The sequence below is a fragment of the Myxine glutinosa genome, chromosome 8 (assembly GCF_964187855.1).
Source record: "Myxine glutinosa chromosome 8, kmMyxGlut1.1, whole genome shotgun sequence".
Lineage (NCBI taxonomy): Eukaryota > Metazoa > Chordata > Myxini > Myxiniformes > Myxinidae > Myxine > Myxine glutinosa.
In genome coordinates, this window is record NC_136268.1 from 139,591,454 (window position 1) to 139,617,300 (window position 25,847).

The following is a 25,847-nucleotide window of genomic DNA, read 5'->3' on the forward strand; positions in this document are numbered from 1 at the left end:
TGCCATTGATCTGTTTCATTAATTATCAAATGGCTGCATCATATAAGACAAAAATGACTGCGTTTTACAAACTACAACAAGAAAAAGAGCAATCAGAGATTGCAAACCCTCGCCAGGATGCATTTTCAGTGGTTTTTAAGGCTTTTGTGTTAAAACAAATATGGCGGCCGAACCACGTGACTGATGGTCATTATTTTTTTTCGAAACTAATTTATTCCTAGATTACGCTCAATAAATTTCATCTTAATCGGATGAAGTTTTGTACTTGTCGAATTATGATGTCATAATGGAGGCACCTATGACATCATTAACATATTTTATTCCCCATGGAGAGTTCTTTACAATGAGCCATGTCTCAATTTTTTCTATTCAGCGTTTTCCGAGATATGGAGGTGCAAATTTTTTCGTTTTTTCCAAGATGGCGGCCGAACCATGTGACCGATGACGTCATCATTTTTTTTTCTCCACCAGTTTCAGCCGACGTGGTGCTCAAGATTTCTCATCTTGATTGGATGAAGTTTTGTACTCGTCGAATTATGACGTCATAATGGAGGGACCTATCATCATTATTTTATTCCCCATGGTGAGCTCTTTACAATGAGCCATGTCTCAATTTTTTCTATTCTGCGCTTTGAGATATAGAGTTGCAAAGTTTTTCGGTTTTTCCAAAATGGCGGCCGAACCACGTGACCTATGACGTCATAATTATCATTAAAAAAAAATCTACAGGTGGAGTTGCACCTGTGGTGAAAATTTCCTGTCAATCGGACCAACGGTTGCAGAGAAAATCATATTTATTCTGTGCGGACAAACACAGACTCAAATGCAATACCCTCTCCTCCAGCGATGGTAAAAATTGTCTTTGGTTCTTTATTTTAAAAGGGGTATTCTGCAAGTCATTTACAAACCAAATCCCACACATTAACAACAGGAAACAACTGCAGTAATCAGAAAAGGCATTTATTATTGGCTCTCAACCCTTTCCAAAGTACAGAATTCCTGCCTTTGCACAATGCTCCCTAAACATAAATCTCATCTGTTCAACACATTTTGCTAATCCGACGGGGTGAACATTGAAAAAGTTCACAATGCAAGCAACTACTTCCTACCTTCAGAAAAGCAGTTGCAAAAGATCACTCACAAAATCGCAACATTAAATCTCAGATTCTTACCCAACACCGAATGGACGGAAGAACTTGGTTTGAAAATCACCTTCAAATTTTACGCTTTCACCATCTCTTTTACAAACCAAAGCAGTCTCTTTTACAAAAGATTTACACCTTCCCCGATGTGGTTTTCACCCCAATCCGAAGGGAGTTTTTTTTTTATTATAAAAGTTTTCAATGAAAATCTATACCAAAAGCGCCACCTTCCGAGCACCACACAATCGAAACGCAAGATGCAGTTTCTTCAATCAACGAACGTAACACCAGAGTTCGCGAACTCAGTACAAAATCGGCCTCGTGTACGCATCTTCATGGAGGAAATCGCCAATTTAAACAGTGGAGACGTGTGAGCCATCTAATTTTGACATCTCAAAATAATTTAGCGTCGACTTTTTAGAGGTTAACAGGAAGTTTTCAAAATGCGGTTTGAAAAAGATCTCTCGACTCTGAGAAACAACTGTTTTCGATGTTCATGTTTCTACTCTTCAATTTTAGGAAGAAGTTTTGTTGGCCATGTGAAATCAGCATTGGATGTGACAAACTTCCGAACCGCTCGCCTCATTTTAACAACAAGTAAAAGTTCATCATCAACCTCCCTTCCTTTTGATGTTGGGTTCACTTTTGTGATCCTTGGTTTCATTTCTGTCACGAATGAGATTAACTGATAATTACAAACCACTTTAGGGTGTTCAGGAATGTTGGACGGATGAAAGCACATTACAAACTTGGTCAATACAAAATGTTCCGTGCGCTGACATCATGGATGCAAAGGCTTCTCGCAGCCGGAAACAATCACTCGGGACAACATCGATTGTGCACTTAATGTATAATGAAATCACTGTATGATGAATGAACATAACCAAAACCCAGAAATCATCACTCAGAAAGAAGGTGGGGTAGTTAAACGCATAAGCAATGCCGAACACAAGTTAGAAAGGACGAGGTAAGAGGGAGGAGAGGTGAAGGGACACAGTAGCAAACTCCTCCACACTCTGGGGTCAGGACTGAAAGTGCTTTTGCTGTGCACCAGGAATGCAGTGCATACATCGAACGAGTTACCAAGTAGCAAGAACTGCTTCAAGAAAGTTCTCCCTTCCAAACTCAACCAATTCCAATGTCACTCATGCCAAACGTACAAACACAGAGCCTCGTGTTCATGAAGACACAAAATAAATTGAACAAGCTCTTTCAAAATATGTTCACTCGACTACATGTTAGGCCGAATGCATCATCTGGGGTTCACCTATTTGGTTGTGGAAACTTGTTTCAACAATAATGTATAATGGATCATGTGAGGTCAAGATCGATTTGTGCATGGAGATTTTGGAAAATGACCTGATAATGAGGAGACTCAAATAGTTGAAGATTCAGAATCCACACACAGGTTCTGCATCTCAAATTTTCATTAGGACTCATTTTCAAGAAATTAAACTCGGCAATGTGGAAATCGGAATGATTGTGTTACTTTAATTTAAAAAGGGCCCATTCTTTAATAGCGATTGCGAGAGGAATTGAACATTTTGAAGAACTCCAAATCCAAAATAACTGACTGTCGACCCATAAATCTGGACTTGTCTTCATCCATGTGTTTGAACATTTGGCATTGTCACATGCAGTCAAAGACGCCAGTCAACGCATTGCATCATATGCAGCCAAAGATCCCAATCCAACATAAGGACAACAGGAAGAATCTTTGCTGGGCGAGGCTTTGACAAAGTACCAGATTGTAAGCCAATGCTGTCTGCATAAAATGATACTGGGTAGTGTGGCAGAGGTTAAGTGACATGGAAAGCTAGTCGAGGATGCGTGCTACTACAGATCCCGGCTCGGATGTGCTGCCCACACCGTGCCACATCGACTATGACTAGTTACTACATTCTCCCGTGCGCTTCTTGCGAGCTTCGATCACGCCCTTGGATACGCTGTGCCGCTCTCCCGCAAAACCGAGCCAACAAGCAAGATCGATAAACGCTGTTGTTAAATTGACTTTCCAGCCAAACTCGCTTGTAGCGTAGTCGTAGGGGAAGGTGTGATGGTAATTGTGGTATCCTTCACCTAAGTAAAAAAAAAAAAGAAGAAGAAGTTAGGCAGATAATGATAAGGTGATATTGGGGAAAAGGAAGGATGGAGGGGGTAAAACAAAATGTATTTTTTAGAAATATTATAGAACTAATAACACGTACAAGACAGTTAAAGTTTTCTTTTTCCTCTTTTACAAAAGGCTTCAGAACCAAAGCATGACTTCATTTTCGGTGACAAGAATGTGCCATGCTGGCTGGAAACTTCATCAAAAAGGGTTAACGTCATTGCTGAGTTTCACCCACTCAGGACCATTCCTTTATCCTCACCAGAGAAGAGGGTATTGCATTTGGATCGGTTTGTTTGTTTGAGTATGTGTATTACTTACATTGGACCCTTTAAAACCCCAAGGCCCTTTATGACCCCCCAATACCCTTTCAAACTGTTACAACCCTGAGACTCATTAACACCATGAAGACCCTAAGCACCATGAAGACCCACAAATACCCTAAGACCCCTAAAACTCTTAGGACCACAAAGACCACTAAAGACACCTAAAACACTTTAGAGCCTTTAGAACCCTAATAACCTTTAAGAACCGTTAGAACCCTAACACCCTTTAAGACCCGATAGAACTGTAAAACCCTTTAAGACCAAAAAAACCCAGAAGACCCAAAAGGCTCCAAAAGACCCTTAAATACCCCAAAGACCATGTAGACCCAAAAGACACAAGAGGATGCAAAATACCTTGAAGACACAAAATACCTAAAAGACGCCGAAAACCCTTAAACACCCAAAAGACCCTTAACCCGAGTCCGCAGGCGTGAGTCTAATGGACCCGGTACGTTTTTTATTTTTGCTAGAATTTGTTTATAAAAACGCTTGACACTCCATGAATGCTTCTACAAGTTGGTGATAAACATTTATTCACTTTATCCAAAAAAAATTTTTTAGTTCCGAGAAAAGTTCCGACAAATTAAAATTTTCCTTAAAATGCAGTCCTTCGGGTCTGCAAGACCCGAGTTATTTTTTGCCTTTCTTTTGTTCTCACAGTACCTACTTTGCATGTGAGCTGTGCTATGGAAAGTTACCAAACTTATTCACTCGGGTATAAGTCATCTCTGACGTAATTTCCGGTCACGTGGTTTTTTTTCATTCCATTTTCCTTCCTGCTTTACGTTTTCCTTTGCTGTTTACGTGAGTTGTGTTTTTGGATCGTTCACAACTTCTCGTAGCCTTTTCTCGTGTTTGGACATCGGATTATTGCTTTTGTCGAGGTGAGCTTATTTGACACCATTTTACGATTTTTACTTTTTATTGAATTTGCATTGTTTTTTTGATGATCTCCCAGACCCAGACCTGCATCAGTGTAAAATTTCACAAAATCCTTCAGTACGATTTCAAAACAAAACGATTAGTGAATCCACTTTCTTGAGCAAAGACTACTCAATTAACCAAACCTTTATATGCAAAATAAATCATTTGTATAAAAATATAAAAGTAAAAGCAAACCAACATTTGAAAGAAAAGTTCAAGCATATATTGTTTGTATGGGTCTTATTCAAAAAAAGTGTATAACTGAATCACCATTATGGCGGAAATACTACTGCAGGAAGCCTCTACTTTGCATACAAAAGAATAACCAAAAAAAAATAAAAATAATAACAATTCACACCAATGCGCTCCTGGGGTCTTTTAGACCTGAAGCCCTGCATTATCGTTAGAACAATATAGCTGGCGCACTAGAGTTAAATATCCAGAGGACCAAGAGGACTGAAAATACCCTTAAAGACCCGAAATACCTCAAAGACCCAGAGGCCCCAGAGCCCCAAAAGACCCCAAGAACCCAAAATACCCTGAGGACCCAAGGACAAAACCACACACGTCTAGGTGAGGGTGTCCAATCTCCGATTGTTCTTTCTTGTTACACTTTTTTGTTCTGACAAAGGGAAAACGACTGAAATGTCAGCTTCACTTTGGTTCACATGCCAGTTGCATCGTCATTTTTCAGAAAACGTCACAATCCTTCCATAGCTGTGAGGGAAAGTTTGACTCCTTATTCAGAAATGGAAGCAAACAAGGCAAAGAAAATATGGAATATTGTCAAGTGTTCACCGAGTGGGAAAGAAAGCCTCCATTGATGCAATTTTGTTGAGAAACAGAACCTGCACAACTCCACAGGCTCAGGGACCACTCCAAACAGGCTGTTAAACCCCTTGGAAAATGCATCGACAAGAGCTATCAACTATAGCGCATGAAAAGAAACTTACAACAATCTATAGTGATAATGTAACCTTGAAGGAGCCTTTAGACTTAGAGCATCAACTTTGGAATTAGCAAATCTTCCGTTGACACGCAGGATAGAACAAACATTGAATGTAACCAAGAATGCATATACAAACAAACATTTCAAACTGAGTAATCATGTAACATTATTTACTGGCAAATTATCCATTGGAGATTACCAAAGATGGATGGAGGTTATGTTTTCACCTCTGTTTGTCTGTCTGTAAGCAGATCTCAAAACGTTATGGCCAGATTCGCACGAAATTTGGTGGATGGGTTGGGTGTGTGACAAGGATGTATTGAGTAGATTTTGGTGAAGATCTGGATACCACAATTTTTAGTGATTCCTCACCATTGAGAGATGGGCCCAAAACTATATACAGCAGGATATCTCCGGCCTATCAGTGGGATACAAAACGTAAACTGTTCAGCCTGGCAGAGGTATGCGCTCTACCGAGTGCCATTCCATTTTATTTTGTATTCGTCATAATCGATCAACAGAATTTGTAGCTTATTGTGCATCATAATAAGTAAAAGCTGCACCTGTTTACTCACCAATAGCAGCGAAGACCACAAAGCGGTTCTCACGTGGGTTGATCGTACGGTCATATGGACGCATGCCATACATGTGCGCAGCGCTGTTCACCAACCATGTGCAGTTCAAAACCAAAATGTAACGCAGCACTGCTGCCAGGAAGTAGGCATTCCAGAGGCTCTCGCCCCACAAGGCCCATGGTACAACGGTTGGTATTACAAAGCACATGAGAACCACCGATTTCTTGTAATACCTAAAGGGGGAGATTATGTGTACATGCATTTAATTGGCACTTTCACATTATGCTTGTTTAAATGGGTACTTTTGTAAAAGCCGACATTAATATCATAACAAACTATGCTGAAAATTTTGAGACACTCAATCAACAGCTTCATACGTTTTGACAAAATATTGGCATCAATCTGAATGTGGAGTGTTTGGGATGTGTGTGTGTATGTATATGTATATATATATATATATATATATATGTATCACTATATCAGTGGGGCATGCTTTTACACTGCAAGCAATGACTCAAGGACATCCGACATGCAGACATTATTATTTAAGAGCTTTATACATTTGATGAAGTGGTTTGTGAGAGACATTTATATTCAGGAACACAAGGTTACAATGATATGCAAGCCAAAAGACAAACGAAAAACGTTGCTCAGTTTATAATTAACTTAATCAAACAATAACCAAAAATGGCAAGTCAAGTGACCCAAAATGCAATACAATTAATCTGTATTGTGAAACAGGAGTGTCTGTCTGTCCTTCCCAAAACTACTCCCTCGGTTTTGGGGCTAGTCCCGCCAGTCCTGTGGAACGTTCTCGGGTCCCAGCGGATGTCGTAAGGTAGGTAAGGAGCTTACATAAGTTCCTCGACAAAATTATGATTTTGAAATTGGTTCGATATGGACTTGCTCCCGAATCAGGAAGTGAACAGACGACAATGGGCTGCTTTGATAATATCTCAATACAATCGTGATTTAACACAGTATTTTGTTATAGTATCAATTTATGATTGGAATGATGCAGTTTGGAAAGAAAATAGAGATATTGAGGTTAAATATGAATGAGGAAATTACATGAGGGTCTCTACTTTATAACTGTGGCATTTGCGGATTCACCATATGCAGATTCGCCATATGCAGATTCGCCATTGACTGGGGATAGAACTATTCAGACGGGGTACGGTTTTTGTCAAAATCGTTCACGAACCTGCTGTCTATGTCTGACATTGGACTGAAGGTGGCACAGGAATGTGGAATTTATTGTTTCCATGGTTCAGCATTCACCGTTTACGCATTGTTTGTTTGCTTTTGGTTTCCCACTCGTGTGTAGCACGGGTACCTCGCTAGTATGCAATTAAGTGTGCTATCATTACTACGATTACTTAGGAATTAACAAATTGCTAATTACTACAACTAAGTAGTAATTTACAATACTGCATTTAAACATATCAATACTTAAGCACATCATAGATCAGAGTCAGATATAAGAATCACTTGCAATTGCTTCCTTTCTAATGTACAAAATGTCGTCTCCTTCGACTGTTTTTAAAGCCCATTGTGGTTGCATTCTGCAAACAGCGAAGTAACGCAGGTAAATCAACAATAAATCATTATAACAACCTCTTTATGAAATTTTATAGCCATAGTAATTACCCTCGTCAGAGGAGAGGGTATTGCATTTGGGTCTATTTGTTATTGTTTTTATTTGTTTGTTTGTCTGCACAAAACGTGAGTAATGTGTATAAATTACATTACACCCTTTAGAACCCCAATACCCTTTACGACGCCTTACACTTTCAAACCTTTACAACCCTGAGACCAATTAAAAACACAAAGACGCTGAGCATGAAGACCCACAAAGACCCTTTAAAACATATTAGAGCCTTTAGTTTAGAACATCCAATACCCTTTGAGATGCCTGGTAACCATTAAAACCTAACACCCTTTAAGCTCCTTCAGAAACCTAAAACCCCTCAAGACCCAGAAAACTCAAAAGATCCAGAAGACCCTTAAAGACGCAGAGGACCGAAAAAGACCTTCAAGACCCTGAAGGTCCGGAAGACCTTTAAATACCCCACCAAAAGACCCAGAGACCCCAAAATACCATGAGAACCCAGAAGACCCAGAGCCCCACAAGACCACGAGGACCTAAACTATCCTAAACACCCAGGGGACCCAAAAGACACAAAACATCCTAACCACACACGTCTTGGCGAGGGTCAGCAATCTCTGATTGCTCTTTCCTGTTTTTAATGTAAATACGGCAAAAGGTATAAAATGGAGGAGGAAGAGGCGTTTGTTACCATTGCCTAGTAACCTGCTCCAGTACCAGCTCCGGTATTTCGTGTCATCTGGCAGTGAGCAGACTGAGGATGCACTGGCAGACTTTTATTCGTGGATATTTTCGTTTCAGGAAAAATGGCTTCAAACAAAACCCCAAAACAAACAAATCCTAAAATTAAACAACCAAACAAAACCCTAACACCAACCAAGCAAAACCCGAACACCAACCAAACAATCAAAACCAAACAAACTAACACCATTTCAATGTTAGAGAAAGACTTCAGAATCAATGGCATTGTACCCAACAGACATCCATGTAGAATGTGGCATCACACGATTTTAAATAAAATGTGGACCGACATCGTGTGCGTTTACTAATGCATAATTAAAGAAAATTAATATATGGAGTTCATTCAGTTTTGGGATGTAGTGACACACGTGTTCCTTGTAGATTTCAGAAGCTGAAAACTTCTTATTATTATTATTTAATGGACACTATTATCCCACCTTGTGGGGTCGGCCAGGGGAAGATTGGCCCAAGTCTTCACGAACCGGCTGGCCAGGCCTGACATTCGCCGAGTTAAGGCAGGAATTCTGGAATTTGGCCATGGTGCCGGTGATACTCACCTACTTTTTAAAGACACCATGCATGGGATCTTTAACGTCCACCAACAAATGCTGGCAGACGGGACTCCTAGTTTAACATCCATCCGAGGGACGGCACACGCATTGATGAATCACCCTGCCTGTGAAACACCAAACTGACAGTTTATAGCTGGGTCGGGATTCGAACCAAGGCTAGACAGCTTAAAGGCAAGTGTGCGTACCTGAAGGCCATCCTGTCAGCCTATTTCAGAAACTGAAAACAATGCCCTTCAAAGAAAAGAATGTGTTTGCTTTGTGTCGAATGTAATTATTGTTGAGGAAATAGTTTCCGAAAAGTTAATTTTCTACCTTAAAACACGAATCATCACATCGTGAGAACAGTTGAGAATGCCTGTTGTGGTCAAGAAGCATTGCAACAGAAAAACCATACACTCACACCTCTCCACCCTTCCTCCTAAACTCCAGCCCCACGCGGACGGACGGACGGGCGGACGGACGGACGGACAGACGGCCGACACACACACACTTTCCAACCCCACACAACTCAACACGAGCTTCACGTACGATATAGAGCCATTTTATCTGCAAACAGCTCAGCTAGAAACTAGTCTGCAAAATCCCAAATCGAGGAGAGGCAAAATCTGGTTTGGCGTGATGTCACTCGTAGTCAGAGAATGTGTTGGTTTTATCGAGAGATGAGAAATAAAACTTTATACAAACCCAATTTTGTGTGCTAGTACCTTCTTCAAAATTGTCGACCTTGACATCAAACATCCAATTTCTTTCTTAGCTAAGGCTTTTCCGAGAGTAAATCAACAATAAAATGATAATAAAGCAAGGAAACTTGTTTCAATAATAAACCAAACCAAACCCATTTAAGCACTTTTCTTCCATTCCAAAAATCTAGAATCATCACACTGCTACTGCAAAGTCAGTCAAACATGGCGACATTTCATGATGTCTCATTATGGCAAAGCAACTTGGACTAGGCCAGGCTGAGCCAAATGATAAATGGGTCTTCCCAGGCCCAATGTAAAACAGCATATTAATCAAAGCCTCTCTTTTGCTCCAATGAAATGTTAATTCCCGAAACATCAGCTCCTCGTTGCTTCCCGCGACGGCGGTTGGCATACCTCGATCCACATCCGTCAGGGTTAAATGTAACCACATAATGTACGACACTCAAAACTATGGAACTAAAGGTTTGCATTTGCTTTGAAAATGTAATTTATGGTTCAGTCATGAAAGGGACTACTTTCATAACAACTATTCAACGGAATCAATTTATAAGCAATTTCATAGACGTTTTTGTTTAAAATAAATCAGACAAATTGGATTTTAGAGCCGCAATCATTTCACAACACATGCCATCCAACTCGTCGTTTTCTTTATTTAAAAAAATAATCTTTACTTCAAAAGGAGACTTGATATTTTTGGCAAAATTCCTCAGGGACGAAACAAGTGGCTAATTTGTTTTATTACTGATAGATATGTTCGTACAGGACAGATGAGGGGATTTAATGGTATGAGAGGGCTGAGGAACAAAAACAATCCCACAATGAAAAATAAATGGAAACAACAACAACGATCTTGGAAAAATTGGTTTTGAAAAGCCCCGCAACGAGAACACCATGAAGTCATCCTACAAGGTGAATGCTTCGAGAAAAGTCTACGTTAGATGGGTCCGAGCAGGATAAAACGAGGAGCTGTAAGTAAATTTCGATGCCATGAGCAGATTTGTAGGAATTGGAGTGACGATGTGTGAAGTGGGAAGAGGAAATAGGAAATCAGACAAAAAAAAGAACAGACGTTCCTTTCAGAGTATAGTTTTATAAATTCCTGTATTTAATCCGTGATACCAGTCAAATTAATGAAGGTTTCATTGTTTTCCTGCATTTATAACTGTTATAAACAGTTGTTTCCAACTTTTTCCAGCTTCTTCTTCATTCATATGCAGCACAAGGCTGCGGGGTAGCATCTTTGGATGAAGATGCAGGTGTGTCGCTGATGCAATGCCCTCTGCTGGTTAGAGCAGGAATTTGTAATTTGTTCAGGCTCGGCAATAGCTCGCCAACTCTTCGCGAAGAACACCATGGAATCTTTAACGTCCACCCACTAATGTCAGTAGACGGAACGTTGATGGCAGTTTATAGCTGGGCCGGGATTCTAACCCGGGCTAGATAGCTTAGAGGCGAGTATGCACGCCTCCAGGCCATCCTGTCAGCCCACTTTTTCTTGCACATGAGTGTGCTTGAAAGATGACCGAACCATCGTTCATTTTGCTTAACCCTTAGATGCAGGCATCAAAAATCCTACATAAACGCAGCCATTGGGCCTTGGAGGCCCAACGGATGTATTCGTGTAGTTTTTTTATTTTTTATGTTTTATAGATTTTTTTCTTTCATATCCTTTTTCAATCCAAGTCGATGCTCATGGATGTGTATTTGCTCAGAAAATGTGAATCATTCATCCTATTATTTGGAAGAATCCCACACAAGTAATGAATCTTTATTTATTTATTTTTTGCAAATTTGTTTTTTTTGTTCTTGGTTTTTCAACTTTTTTATCTCTAAAAAGTTGAGGCTCATGAAGGAGTATTTGCTCAAAAAATATGATTCACTGATACTTTTATTTCGAATATATATGACCACAACTGTCAAACATCCTACACCAATGCAGCCATTGGGCCTCAGAGGCCCCACAAATGTTCCCACTAACCTGAATGAAATTTTCATATTTTTGTCACTGAATTATTTGTAACCAAATTATCGGAGCATATAATGAGACTCATATCAAGAAAACAATGATATAACATAATAGTACAACATTTATGCGGGGCCTCGAAGGCCCCAGGCCTACATTCGTGTCAGATTTTCGGGTTATAAGTGAAGAATGAAGATTTTCCCACGAGCCTGAATGAAATTTTTATTTATTTATGTCACTGAATTTTGTGTAACAACATGAAAGTTGGCATTGACATTAAATTTTGAAAATATGAGACAAGATTGTGAAATCCAAGATAGATGGAAGGTATGTACAGCATTTGAATATTTTGAAAGAGACGAGAGTACTTTCCAATCTCGAATTGGAAATATTACAAACTGTCCAATTAATTTTTCAATCGTTTCTCTATAAACAAATTGTGACATCTAATGCACTTTTTCTAGTGGAAATATTTGCAGTTTGGTAAAGATATTGAAGCGTCCAGGGAAGATTATCTCGCACCTTGTACGTATTTAACATCACTTTGTTGCACCGTGCTGTCTCTGGTCTTTTGTCCTCGTTGTATGCCCATCATAGACAAGTAATGTGTTACTGCAGTGTGCTCAAACAACCATGTGGATAACCTGACCTGTTCACCTTCCCAAGGAATATGAAATTTGTGGTGAATGCAATGTGGATGAAGTATTTTGTACGACTTGACTATCCCGTAATGAAGTGTTTATATCAGTGACTGGTTAATGCGTGACTCGTTCAAAGATAGACCTCAAGTGAAGGCAGAATTTGAGTTACATCTCTTTGATCAAACTAGAGCAATGCGACTGTGTCGCCAATATACCACCGCGTAGTCCTTGACCGTGACAACAAGTAGATGCCTCGTTCACCGTTAGTAAAAATAAACAAGTTTGATTTAAATCCCTCCAGCTGTTTTCATATATCACATTTTTACCAGACAAGACAAGTTTCATATCGATCGGTGAAGCGGTTTTGGAGAAAGGATTTTTTCAAATAACAGCTTTCAAGCTGATATGGCTGCCAAATCACGTGACATATGACATCAAATGTGCAAACTCTGCATAGTATGGGTATGGGATCGCATTTGTAAAGTTTCGTGCTGATCGGATAAGGTTAGTTTTTCTATCCAAGATGGCTTCCAAACCACGTGACCTACTATGTCATAATTTTCAATCTAACAATTTTCAAACTTATCCAACACCATTGCTGCATATGCATTTGTAAAGTTTTGCATCAATAGAATAAGTGGCTTCTGAGATATAATTATTTAATATTTTCCTTCAATACAATTGGCTGCCACACCGTGTGACCGATGACGTTTTCGTAATCAACTTTTAATCGCCATGCCTAGTCGTTGCCATGCAAACTTTTAGGTTAAATCCTATATGGCTGCCAAACCAGGTGACCTATGATGTCATAGATTTAATATTTCAACACAAATGCGTCATTGATCATGTGCATACAATTTCTGATTTTTAGGATAAGGCATTCGATTAAAACATTTATGGCTGGGATACCACTTCACCGATGATGTCGTCATTATCATGCTTTTGTTCCCCATTGGGAGTACTTGACAATGTGCCAAGTTTCAATTTTTTTCCAATCAGCGGTTTGAGAAATATACATTTAATTATTAGAGTTTAATCCAAGATGGCTGCCATACCACGTGACGTATGACATCATAATTGTCAAACCATTCTGCATCGGTGTAGATCCTACCCTGAAAGTTTCGTCTCAATTGGACATGTGGTTGCTGAGAAAAATGAGGTTTAGCCCGTACGGACGGACGGACGGACGGACAACCTGAAAACATAATGCCTCCGGCCACCTACAAGGGCGGAGGCATAAAAAAAGACAAAATAAAGGAACCCTACCTACATCATTTTCTGTGCTGGATCTGTGGCGAAATACCACAGAAGACAGCGCGATTCATGAATGTGTTTCCCTTGGATGGACGTTAAACTGGACGTCCCGTCTGCCAGCATTAGTTGGTGGACGTCAAAGATCCACCACACTCCCACCCGCAACCTCCGCTCTGCTGGTACCAACCTCCTGACCCCCCCCCCCCCCATCCGGACCAAATTCAGATCCTGGGGGGACAGGGCCTTCTCCATCGCTGCTCCCACCCTCTGGAACTCACTACCTCACACCATCAGAGACTCCTCCTCACTCACCACATTCAAAACATCACTCAAGACCCACCTGTTCAACACTGCATTCAACATTTAACCCACAGCATTTAACCCCTGACGATCTCTTCTCCTTCTCCTTCCTTTTGCTTTGATAATTATTTACCTGTTGATTTTTGTCTTTTTGCACTTGTTTTTTTGTACTCTGTCAAAGCGTCTTTGGGCTTCTTGAAAAGCGCTATATAAAATAAATGTATTATTATTATTATTATTATGGTGTCCTTTGCGGAGAAGTAGGTATCTCCGGCATCCTGAACGAATAATAAATTTCTGCCATAACTACAGTAATGGCAAACCACCCATTATAACCCTTGCCAAGAAACTGCAGGTTCAGCAGCACCGACGCTCTACAACACAGGTACATCAGAAACAGCTTGGTAACAAATAACCTTGGATGTTGCATTAACCAGATCATCGAACTTGAAATTGGCACTCTAGTAATTTCATGCCATCGGTGATGCTCCATGGTTATAAACAACAGCAAACATACACCTCAGTCACTGGCATCAGGGCCTGCCTTTCCTTTAAAGCCTTCAGGTAATGAAAATGGCCTACCTCAGGAATTTATTATGTTTATTTTGGCGGCGGTGATGAAAGCTTGTCCTATACCATGTACTGTAATTGCTTCAATGTGGTTGCATTGTCAATGGTCATGTTCAATTTGTCAACCAAGATGAGTCAACTGCACTTTAAAGGGAATATGCATCAACAATCGAGTTGAACAAGTTTTTCCCTTTGGGCTATTTTGATGGTTGTTGTTCCTATTGCCAAGCACATCATCATTATCCCCACGGTTTAAAAACAAACAAACAAACAAGCAAAAAAAACCGGGGGGATATTGTAATCGGGCTCTCTGCCTGTCTGCCCATCTGCCTGTCCGTCTGTCAGGCTATCTCTTCAAACGGTTGTGCAGAAATTCGCCAAACTTCGTAATCATGATCACGACATGGCACAAGGTGCAAGAGCTCATTGTACTCCCAAGCTGGCCTCCAAAGCCAGTCCCCAACTGGGCATCCTTCGTTGTGCAAACTCCTTCCTTGGCACTACTGACCTTCTCACTACATACAAAGCTTTCATCCGCAGCTCAATGGAATACTGCTCTCCTCTCTGGGCTGGTGCTCCTGCCTCACACCTAGCTGGGCTTCACGCTGTGGAAACCAAAGCTTTCAGAATCATTGGTATCTCCCACGATGAAGCTGATTCTGAGGACCTTTCACTCTCTCAACACAGGCAGCTTGGTGGTCTTTCTGTCTTCTGCCGACCCCTCTACGGCCTTGCACCCCCAGCTCTCTCTGTGCTCTGTCCCCCAAATATTCCTACAGGTCGCACAAGATCTGCCGGCAACCCTCTTCTGGTGAAACTGCCCAAATCAAGACTCTCTTCTCACCTTCACTCTTTCATTCCTCTTTTCTCCCACCTCTGGAACAAACTCCCCCACTCTCTTCAATCCCACTCCAGGTCTTCAAAACAGCTGTTCACCACCATTTCTTATCTTTCCCCATACAAACCCTTGATCTTTTCTATCCCTGCTAATACACCCCAAATCCACCTTTTTCAAATTCCGTTTTTCTTTCCTGAAATTCTTTGTAGTGTCCCTTTGTTTTAGACTGTGAACCCCACCCCAGCCCTCTCCCTTACCTCCTACTGTTGTTGTGCTTCTCTCTCTATCCCACTCTCGTCTCCTGCTCCCTTTATTATATGTTCTATGTGTTAGCTCTTACACTAGAAATAAATAAATAAACAAGAAATATGTCATGCATAGCACGATAGTTCAGAAATCCCTAAAATAAATTGTTGGCATCAGATGACCTTAAAAATAATTGGTGGTTGAATTCAGTGACCTGGTATGGAAATCCTCTTAAAATTTCAAGTCAATCAGATGAAAATTGAGGATTTTAGAAATTTGCACATGTTTGCACAGAAATTTGGCCTATGTTGACCTTTTGGCCAATATTGACCTCAAAAATACTTGGTGGTTCAATTAATTGACCATATGTGCAAATCCACTTAAAATTTCAAGTCAATTGGATGAAAATTGAGGATTTTAGAAACTTGGCCTATGTTGACCTTTTGGCCTATGTTGACCTGTTGATCTTTTGACCCCAAAAACAATAGGCTTCTTGCTTATGACCAACCCTACCATTTGGTGAAGTTTCATGAAGATCGGTTGAAAATAGTGACCTGTATGCGACTGAATGACAGACAGACATACATACACAGACAGAGAGACAGACAAAGAGAATGAAAAAAAATCACTCAGACCGACACTTGGCAAAAGAGAACAACGTGGAATGGCACTCAGTAAAGCATCCTTTTACCTCACAAATTGAATTTGGAATTTGGTGGTTGAATTATGTGACCTCATATGCAAATAGTCTTCAAATTTTAAGTTAATTAGAAGAAAATTGAAGATTTTAGAAATTTGGCCTATGTTGACCTCAAAAGTAGTTGGTGGTTGAATTAAGTTAGCTGACATGCAAATCCTATTCAGAGTTCAAGTCAATCGGATGAAAATTGAGGATTTTAGAAATTTGAAAAAAAGTGGTTGACCAACCAGTTGAAAGTGGTTGACCAGTGCCTATGTTGACCTTGCGACCTTAAAAAATAAATAGGATTTTGTCGGACCACAAACTTACCATTTGGTGAAGTTTCGTGAAGATCGTTTTAAAATTGTGGCCGACAGGCAAAAGTATAAGTGAGCGGACAGACAAAGAAACACACAAACCAGTGATCAACATACTTGTCAAAAAAACATTTTTGCCTGGTGATAACGCACAAGACTGACCAATATACTTGAAAAATCTTCGATTTTCGCAAGTAACAAACAGAAAAAACAAATTGACTCAAATGCAATACCCTCTCCTCTGGCGATGATAAAAAATATTGATAGGAGTGGAATTTGGACTATGGATGCACGTTTGGCCCAAATTTGCTGTGTAAAGTATTGTCATACAAGGAAGGCCAACGTCACCTTAAAGAAATTTAAACTGTTCATAAAAAATTTTTTTAAAGACGAAATACAGTCCCTTTAAGCAAGCTGAGTTTAGCGAACATATGCCATATGAGCATATGCCATATGGCTAACCCCCGCTCTAGCGGGGAAAATGGCCTTAAAACGATCATTCATTCATTCATTCATGCCACAGACAAGTCCTGACGTATATCCATCACATAAGTGCGACTATTTTTCATACATGTACAAGTATTTAGAATTTTGCTTATTACCCTCGCGAGAGAGTACTGCATTTGGGTCTGTCTGTTTGTCTGCACATAATGTGCCAACGTAGGCCACAAACACCACCTAGTGGCCAGTCATAAATGTTATCTTTTTTTTTCAAATGAATGTGTCTATAAAGTATGTACGATTAGAATGCAAGTACGTCTATAAAACCAGACAAAATAAGTCCTGGTGAGGGTATGCAATATTTGATGCTCGTTCTAGTTTATGATTGCGCAACCAACTTCCTATGTTCTTTTTTTTTTTTTTAACTGAGTGCTATCTTTCCATGTCAGCATCCATTTTACATGTGCAAACATATTTACTATCTGAGCTATCAGATAGTAAATTTTAGTAAATAGTAAATTTTAGATAGTAAATATATCAGATAGTATCAGAGCTCCATCACTAGGAAACTCTGATCTTTGACAAATATTCTGATGAAAAAAAATCCCAACATATCCATCACTTTCAACAACCATATACTGTTAATTTGGTGAGTGTCTTTTGGTAAGTTTATTTTGTTGAGTCCTTGGCAATGTAGTTACATCCTCTATAAACTGTTTCCAAAAATTATGACTGTACCATTTAAGGTGCGTTGTCACCAGTTCCCGATTTCTCCAAGATTTGCGATGCCAATAAATAAGGCCCAAGGACATACACTACAAAGTTAGACTTCACCTGGATAAACCTGTTTGTTCTCCAGGAGCTGTATGTCGCTTTATAATGAGCAATAGGATTTCATGGCATAAGTTGCAATGGCGATCCACAATATCACACATTTAACAAAAAAATTCTCCCAACAGCACTCCAACAATAAAAACAATATCAGCTCTGAAATCTACATACCAATCAGACATCAACAATTTCATCTTCGAAAGGTCACATCCACATCACCATTGATCTCTTCACAACATTAAAATGAACGATACTCTGTAGAGCGCATACCTCCGCCAGGCTGAACAGTTTACGTTTTGTTTCCCACCGATAGGCCGGATCTGGATTTGGACCTGAACCATCATCTTGTTCTTGTCATCTAACCAACTCATCCACCTTGTTTCGTCCGAATCCATCCACAACTATTTGAAATATGTTATATACAGTGCCTTCAGAAAGTATTCACACCCCATGACTTTTTCACATTTTGTCGTGTTACATTTAAAATTGATAGCATTGAGTTTTTGTCACTAATCTTCACATAATATCCCATAATGTCAAAGCGGATTTTTTTTTTGAGAATTTTTTTTTACAAAATAATTGAAAATGAAAAGCTGAAATGTCTTCAGTCAATAAGTATTCAACCCCTTTGCTATGACACTCCAAATTGAGCCTAGGTGCATCCAATTTCCTTTGGGCATCCTTGGGACAGCTCTACAACTCCATTGCAGTCTATCCCGCCTGTGGCAAATTCACTTGATTGGACAAGATTTAGAAAGAAACATACCTTTCTATGCAAGGTCCCATGATGACAGTGCATGTGAGAGCAGAAACTGCACCATGAAGTACAAGGAACTGTCTGTAGAACTCTGACATAGAATTGTGGAGAGGCATAGATCTGGGGAAGGGTATAAAACAATTTCTAGATTGGTGAAAGTTTCCAGGAGCTCCATCACTAGGAAATGGAAAGAATATGGATTATGGATCCACCCAGACTCTTCCTCGAGCTGGCTGTCCAACGAATCTGAGCAACTGGGCAAGAAGGACCTCAGTCAGGGAGTTGACCAAAAACACGATGACCAGTCTGACAGAACTACAGACTTCCTTGGTTGAGATGCGAGAACCTGCTGGAAGGACAATAGTCTCTACAGCACTTTACAAATCCTTGCTTTATGGGAAAGTGGTCAGACAGAAGCCACTCTTGAGAAAAAGGCACATGACAGCACGCCTGGAGTTTGCAAAAAGGCACGTGAAAGACAGAGCATGATGCAAAAGATTCTGTGGTCTGATGAGACAAATATTGAACGCTTTGGCCTGAATGCAAAGCGCTACGTCTGGCAGAAGCTGAGCACAACTCATCACCCATCTAACACCATCCCTACTGTGAAGCATGGTGGTGGCCGCATCATGCTGTGGGGATGCTTTTCAGTGGCATGGACTGGAAGACGTGCAAGGATAGAGGGAACAATGAACGGAGCCAAATACAGGCAAATCCATGAGAAGAACCTGCTTCAGAGTGCAAAATACTTCAGACTGTGGCAAAGATTTAAGTTCTAACAGAACAATGACCCCAAGCATACAGCCAAAGCAACACTGCAATGACTTCAGAACAAGAATGTGAATGTCCTTGAGTGGCCCAGCAAAAGCCTACACTTGAATCCCATTGAGAATCTGTGGAAAGACTTGAAGATTGCTGTTCACCTACGATCCCCATCCAACTTGACAGAGGTTGAGCAAATCTGCAAGGAAGAATGGGAGAAACTCCCCAAATCCAAATGTTCAAAGCGGATACAGACATACCCAAGAAGACTCGAAGCTGTAATTGCTGCTACAAGTGCTTCTACGAAGCTTTACCTCAAGGGGTTGAATAGTTATGTAAATTAGATATTTCTGTACTTGATTTTTAATTATTTTGTAAAAAAAAAAAAAATTCAAATTACTAATTTTTTTTCCCACTTTGACATTATGGAGTATTGTGTAGATCAGTGAAAATAAATCTCGATTTCATCCATTTTAAATTCAGACTGCAACAAGAAAATGTGAAAAAGCCAAGGGGTGTGAATACTTTCTGAAGGCACTGTATATATCTATCGTTCTTGAATGGTGAAGAATCATTTTAAAATTATTTTAATGTTCTTGCATCTGGATTTGGATCTTAACCAAAATTGAATTAATTCTACCTTGTCATACACCCTAACTATCCACCAAGTTTCGTCGAAATCAGTCCACAACATTTGAGATATCCTGCTACATATCGTTTTTGGCACGATCTCTCAATGGTGAAGAATCACTTTAAAAATTCTAGTAGCCGGATCCGGACCTTCACCAAAACTTTGGCCTCGTCACATACCCATCCTGTCCACCAAATTGTCCGAAACCCTCCACAACTTCTTGAGATATCCTGTTCACAGACAGACAATACAGACAAAGACAGGGGTGAAAACATAACCTCCTACCCACCCACCTTCCGTAGCGGTAGTAACTAAAGTGACGTCAATGTTGTGCCATCACAAATTCCCATGCTTCCCACCTAACGCCGATTTAAAAGATGGCAAAATTGTCCACTAAGAATGATCCAATATCAAATTTTGAGTTAAAAAACAATCTTCTGTGACAAATCTTTTGTTCTGAGCCCTGTAACACTATGTCCCCACCCCCTGGTTGGGATTCAAAGTTCAAACCCAAATAATTCAAATCGGATTCAAATTTGAACTGGGATTAAAATCCAAAAAGATCATGACATATTTCATGCATCTCCAAATGTTGATTACATATACAATGCGTCAATAAAAAAAGACCGATAGTCTAACAACGGCGTAGCCGGGCTTGGATCTCCTGTCCCCCATCAAGTGACCAGATCCTCAGCTATGATTGGTGGATGTCTGCAAAAGATATACATACACCACATGGACAGACAAACACTGTTCCAGACTGCATTGCCCTATGGGCTATGCTGTAAAAAAATATGGCTGTTGAAGCACATGACCGATGATGTCATCAATATATTTTTTTCTCGACCAATTTATTCCTAGATCATGCTCAAGAAATTTCATTCCGATCGGATCAAGCATTCTACTTGTCGATTTATGACGTCATAATGAAGGCAATTATGACCATCATTATAACCACCTTTAGAGGCCATTTTTCCCCGCAAAGCGGGGGTCGGGAACCGTGGTTGTTGTTGTTTTTCGGTCCCCTTTTTGAAGCAATGTTTTACGGCCGGATGCCCTTCCTGACGTTAACATATGTTATTCCCTATGGGGAGTAGTTTACAATGAGCCACCTTTCAATTTTTTCCATGGAGTGGTTTTGTAGATATAGAGGTGCAAAGTTTTTCGGTTTTTCCAAAATGGCGCCCACACAACGTGACCTATGACGTCCAAATTATCATTAAACAATTCTACAGGTGGAGATGCTCTTATGGTAAAAATTGTGTCAATTGGACCAACGGTTGCAGAGAAAACCAATCTTAAAGGGAATAAATCCAGCAAAATGCCGGCGGAAGGGACATACATACATACAAACATACGGACAGACAAATGCTGTTAGACTGCATTGCCCCATGGGCTACACTGTAAAAAATGCTTTAAAATGTGCTCGTAATAGCATTTTTGGTATTTGACCTGTGACCCGGTCCCTGGGCAAGAGGTCAAAAATGATACTGCTGATGCACCTTCTTGACATGTGGTGATCATAACTACCAAGTTTGGTGAACTTATGCATATCAGTTTAGGAGAAGAAAGCATTGCAGTCAGATGTACCGACGGACAGACAGACAGACGGACGGAGCCAATTACAAAATCCCACCATTTTTTGGTTTAAGTGTGGGAAATATAAACCTAAACTTCCATCCTGACTACGAGACACAACAGAGACCATAGTATGTCAACATGAAAAACCTATCGACAAGTAATCTTATTCACAATTTACTAATTGCCATTTCCCCGGGTCCCTTTGCGAGATCTAAAAAGAAAACACATATTGAAAAGTACAATACAAATATTCATAGATTTGTAAATATTGTGATCACCATAAGCCTCTCAATTTAAAATGTGGAAATTTTTTTAGAGGCTCTAAGCAAAAATAAAACCGATGTATAATGTCAGAATGCTAGAAATATAGGCCTCACCTGCGCTGCCACATGACGACAGGGTCATTACAGAGGTCACTGAAGTCAAGACACTTCCCACCAGCAATGACCTCGGGTCTTTTTCTGAGCAGTAGCCATCCCATGTGAGAGAAGAAAAATCCCCGACGTGCATCGTGAGGATCTGCATCAGTCTCGGAGTATTTGTGGTGCACACGATGGTCACGTGACCACTCATATATGTCATTCTGCAAATCAGAACAAAAACTTTAAAGGTGATGAATTCGTTTCGAGTAAGAGCCAAGATTAAAAAAAATTTTTTTAAATCACTCATTCTTGGAATTCACCAACTCATTACAATTTTTATTCTACGACTACAAGAACATTCCACTATTACCACTTTTATTCTACGACTATAGTACATGTAAATAGGTTTAAATTAATTGTTCCACCAGTCCACATGATCTACAACTGTAAAACCTGTGAAAACAACTCAGACAAACTTTGGCAAAGTGAAATTTTCACCCTGCATTGACTGCTGGCACATGCCTCCTTTCCTGGTGTAAAACCACCGTGGACCAACCAACATTGAGGTGTAGAGCGGGATACCATCCTCCTATCCCATACATGGCTGGTGAAATACATTTTTCTACAACTACCATTTATTGTAATGGCTCCAATTATTCCCAGTTATACGTGGGATCGGCCGGGAAACGTTATTGGCCCAAGTCTTTTACAAACCAGCAAGTCGGGCAATTGCACAGTGCAAGATGCAATAATCTTTATACAGCTGGAACTCCAGTGCACAACCATAAGGGGCATGGAAGACCAGGTTTGCAGGAGGAAGGAAAATAAATAAATGACACGAGTAACCCTCCATGCCAAACATTTTTAAATAATAAAAATTCGTCATTCCCCATCAACCCCATCATTTGAAATAGAAGGCTGACTAAAGTTACATACAAATAATTTAAGTTGTTTCAGTAATTATTCATAAAATTATTTGTCGGGCTTTGACGTAGAGTGTCCAAATGTTCAGGGTGCAACATTTGCGCATGTTTAAAGGAGTTACACGCCTTTTCTCTGGTCTAACCTCTGGTTGTTTTGGTTTTTTTTGGTTTTTTCAAACCACCCTTAAGCAATCCACGTTTCAGTATCTCGGAGGAAAAATAAGAACGTTTCATCCACGTTTAAAGTAACAACCGCTTTTTATGGGGGAGGAGGGGCATATGGGGAGGGAGGGTCTTCTACTTCATAAATGAATTATCAAAATACCTACACAAGTTAATCAGAAAATAAAGAAATGCATATAAAAATATGATCATGAGTCACCAGTGCTGCGACAAAAGGCTGGACTTCCACGTGGCCACCATTCTCAATGGACCATCAATAATGCAAAGCATTGACTCATGTGCCTCCTAAGCCCCTAGAGTTGTGTTCAGCTCTGACTCACTCTCCTTTTACCAAAATAAATAAATAATGTATTAAAAGTACCCACAAGTGATGTAGTGACTTGTGTGTCTTAATTACATGCCAGAGACAAAATTTCCAATTCATATACCTGGAAGGCCATGGAATTGGCAGTTGCAAGCAAAATGCGTAATGTCAAGCTGGCTTTGTAGGAACGATGACTCCAAAGGCGATGCACACCTGCAGTGATTCCCAGCGCCGAGAAGACAAAGCAAAACATACCTATAGGATGGAGGGCACAAAAATACAACCAGGAAGAGGTTATTGGGATGTTCACAACTCTTTAGGATGCGGTTATGTTCATGGGGTAGGGGCAGTCATGAGGACACAAGGGCTTAGCAGCTGTGTCTTTGCATCGTTTATATGGCATTCAAACCATGTATTAAGGACACGTGATAAGCTGAAGTTGGCTGATGTGGTCCAGCTGGGTTTCCGTTGAATCATTTCAGCATAGTCAAGGTAAGAATGTCCTGTCGTGTGTACCCCGGTCTGTGGAACTGGCCGGGAACCAGGTCAGGGGTCATTGTCCAGTCAAAACACGTTTTCCGACCTCCGACTAGCCTCAGGCTGCCAGACTAGTCTCAAGCGAGAGTTACAGGCTCCAGTTACGGGGAGATTGCTCCGCCCCTGCAGCCATCAAGGAGGGCTGCACTGATGTCAGTGCTGGTTGTCGTTGGCTGATGGGCATCGTGAGATTCATGTACATGCCCCTAAGGCAGAAAATTGTGACTACATGGCGGCGCTTTATAAAAGCTCATGCTCTGCGCCGAGGGCTCGCTCTCTCACTTGAACTTTGTGATGAGACAAATGTCACATTTGTTGCGTTTTCCTGGGTGTGCCTGCTCATCTGCTTCACACTCGCTCTCTGGGCATGTCCTAGAAGAATGGTGCACGGTGTCTCGTGGAATTTACAAGACAATTCTGGCATGTCATAAAAAGGAGCTTCCTATAATGAAAACAAGGAAGCCAACTGTTATTGCCATGATGGCATTGTCACGAGCCAAATCAGTGAAGGTTCGCAGCATCCTGACAAGGATAAATACCTGTACAAAGCATTTTATAGAAAGATTACCAACTCAAAATTCAAAGCAATTATTCTTTTAACTTATTATACAGGTGTCATGATCACAGTTGGTCTGCAACTCACAGAGGAACAATGAACCAATGCACCACTGCAAGGGAACCCAAGTCATTTCATATAATTAATACAACAATCTTCATTCTGATAGTTCTGTTCATTATCATTTTGATCGAACTATACCTGGACATATTGTAGCCACAAACAGTAAAAGTGTGACTAATTTGTTACGATCTTTGCTGTACAATATATTGTGATGTGTAACGAATGGCTTGCTTACTTGCTACCATGACAATACTTTTGTCACCATCACAAGTGCAACATCAATGAACAGCTGTTCAAATGAAAACTAAGCTTTGTTTTGTAACAAACTCAAACAACTTGTTTTGCCTTGCCTCTGGAGAAATGTCGAGATTTGATATGGACAGTAGGGTTAAAAGTCGGCTTTGCAGATGAAACAAAGCTTCAAGGTAAGGTGGATGGCAGAGAGGGTAGAGATCTCCAGATACCTTTATAGATTGGGCAAAACATTGGCAGATGCAGTTTAACACAAGGAAAAGTATGGTGTGGGGATGGGTAAGAATAATGAAGTGGAGACTATACAGTGCCTTGCAAAAGTATTCACCCCCCTCCAATGTTTTCACATTTTGATGCCACCTGAGCTTATTTCATGGCGCTTTCAAATGAAACTTAAAAAATAGTGTCTTCACAAACGACTCCAAAGTGATAAAGCTAAAAAAATGCAGATAAAATGTGAATAAATTAGATTAACAGAGAAAATCAGATGATTCTCAGTTGCATAAGTATTTAAACACTTTGCCCAATTAACCTTAAATCATTAAAGGAGATAATTATTTGTTTGAAAGTTTACAAAATAAATGTAATACGTTTTATCTGCATGTAATCAGTGTTTAACTTAAAAAGTAAACTTCCACACTTATCTAGAGTTTTAAGGTGCAACTCAATTGGTCAACCAATAAGGTAAACATGAAGACCAAGGAGCTTTCCAAAGAAGTCAGAGATAAAGTACGTAGTGCAGAAGCACCATTCAGGAGAGGGTTACAAGAAGATTTCAAAGTCAGTCATTATCCCTTTGAGAACGGTGAAATCCATCATGAAGAAATGGAAGACGTATCATACCACCCACACTCCACCCATATCAGGTCACCCATCCAAACTAAGCAGCCGCGCAAGCAGGAAACTGGTTCGGGATGTAACTGCAAATCCACCAACGACTCTGAAAGATCTGCAAGGCTCTATGTGCAAGATGGGGGTCAGTGTTCTTCAATCAGCAATATCCCATTCCCTTCATAACACTGGCCTCTATGGACAGGTGGCAAGAAAGAAGGCATTACTGAAAAAGACACATCTAAAAGCTCGTATGAAGTTTACAAAGAAGCATCTACATGATACTGCAGGCGAGTGGAGAAAGGTTTTGTGGTCAGACAAGACAAAAATTGAACTTTTTTGGTCTAAATCCAAAGTGTTATGTCTGGCACAA

At 40.2% G+C, this 25,847-nt stretch overlaps 1 protein-coding gene across 1 annotated transcript in view; it reads right to left on the bottom strand.

Annotated features, from left to right (window-relative positions):
* Nucleotides 1-939: 939 nt before the first annotated feature.
* Nucleotides 940-25,847, bottom strand: part of LOC137432955 (acyl-CoA desaturase) — a 36,209-nt gene continuing 11,301 nt past the window's right edge. The window contains exons 2-5 of the mRNA XM_068125301.2: nt 23,360-23,490; nt 21,841-22,046; nt 6,027-6,259; nt 940-3,221 (exon numbers count right to left, since the gene is read on the bottom strand). Of these exons, the coding sequence (XP_067981402.1) occupies nt 3,031-3,221; nt 6,027-6,259; nt 21,841-22,046; nt 23,360-23,490 (761 nt within the window). The 3' untranslated portion in view covers nt 940-3,030. The remainder of the gene's footprint in view (nt 3,222-6,026; nt 6,260-21,840; nt 22,047-23,359; nt 23,491-25,847) is intronic.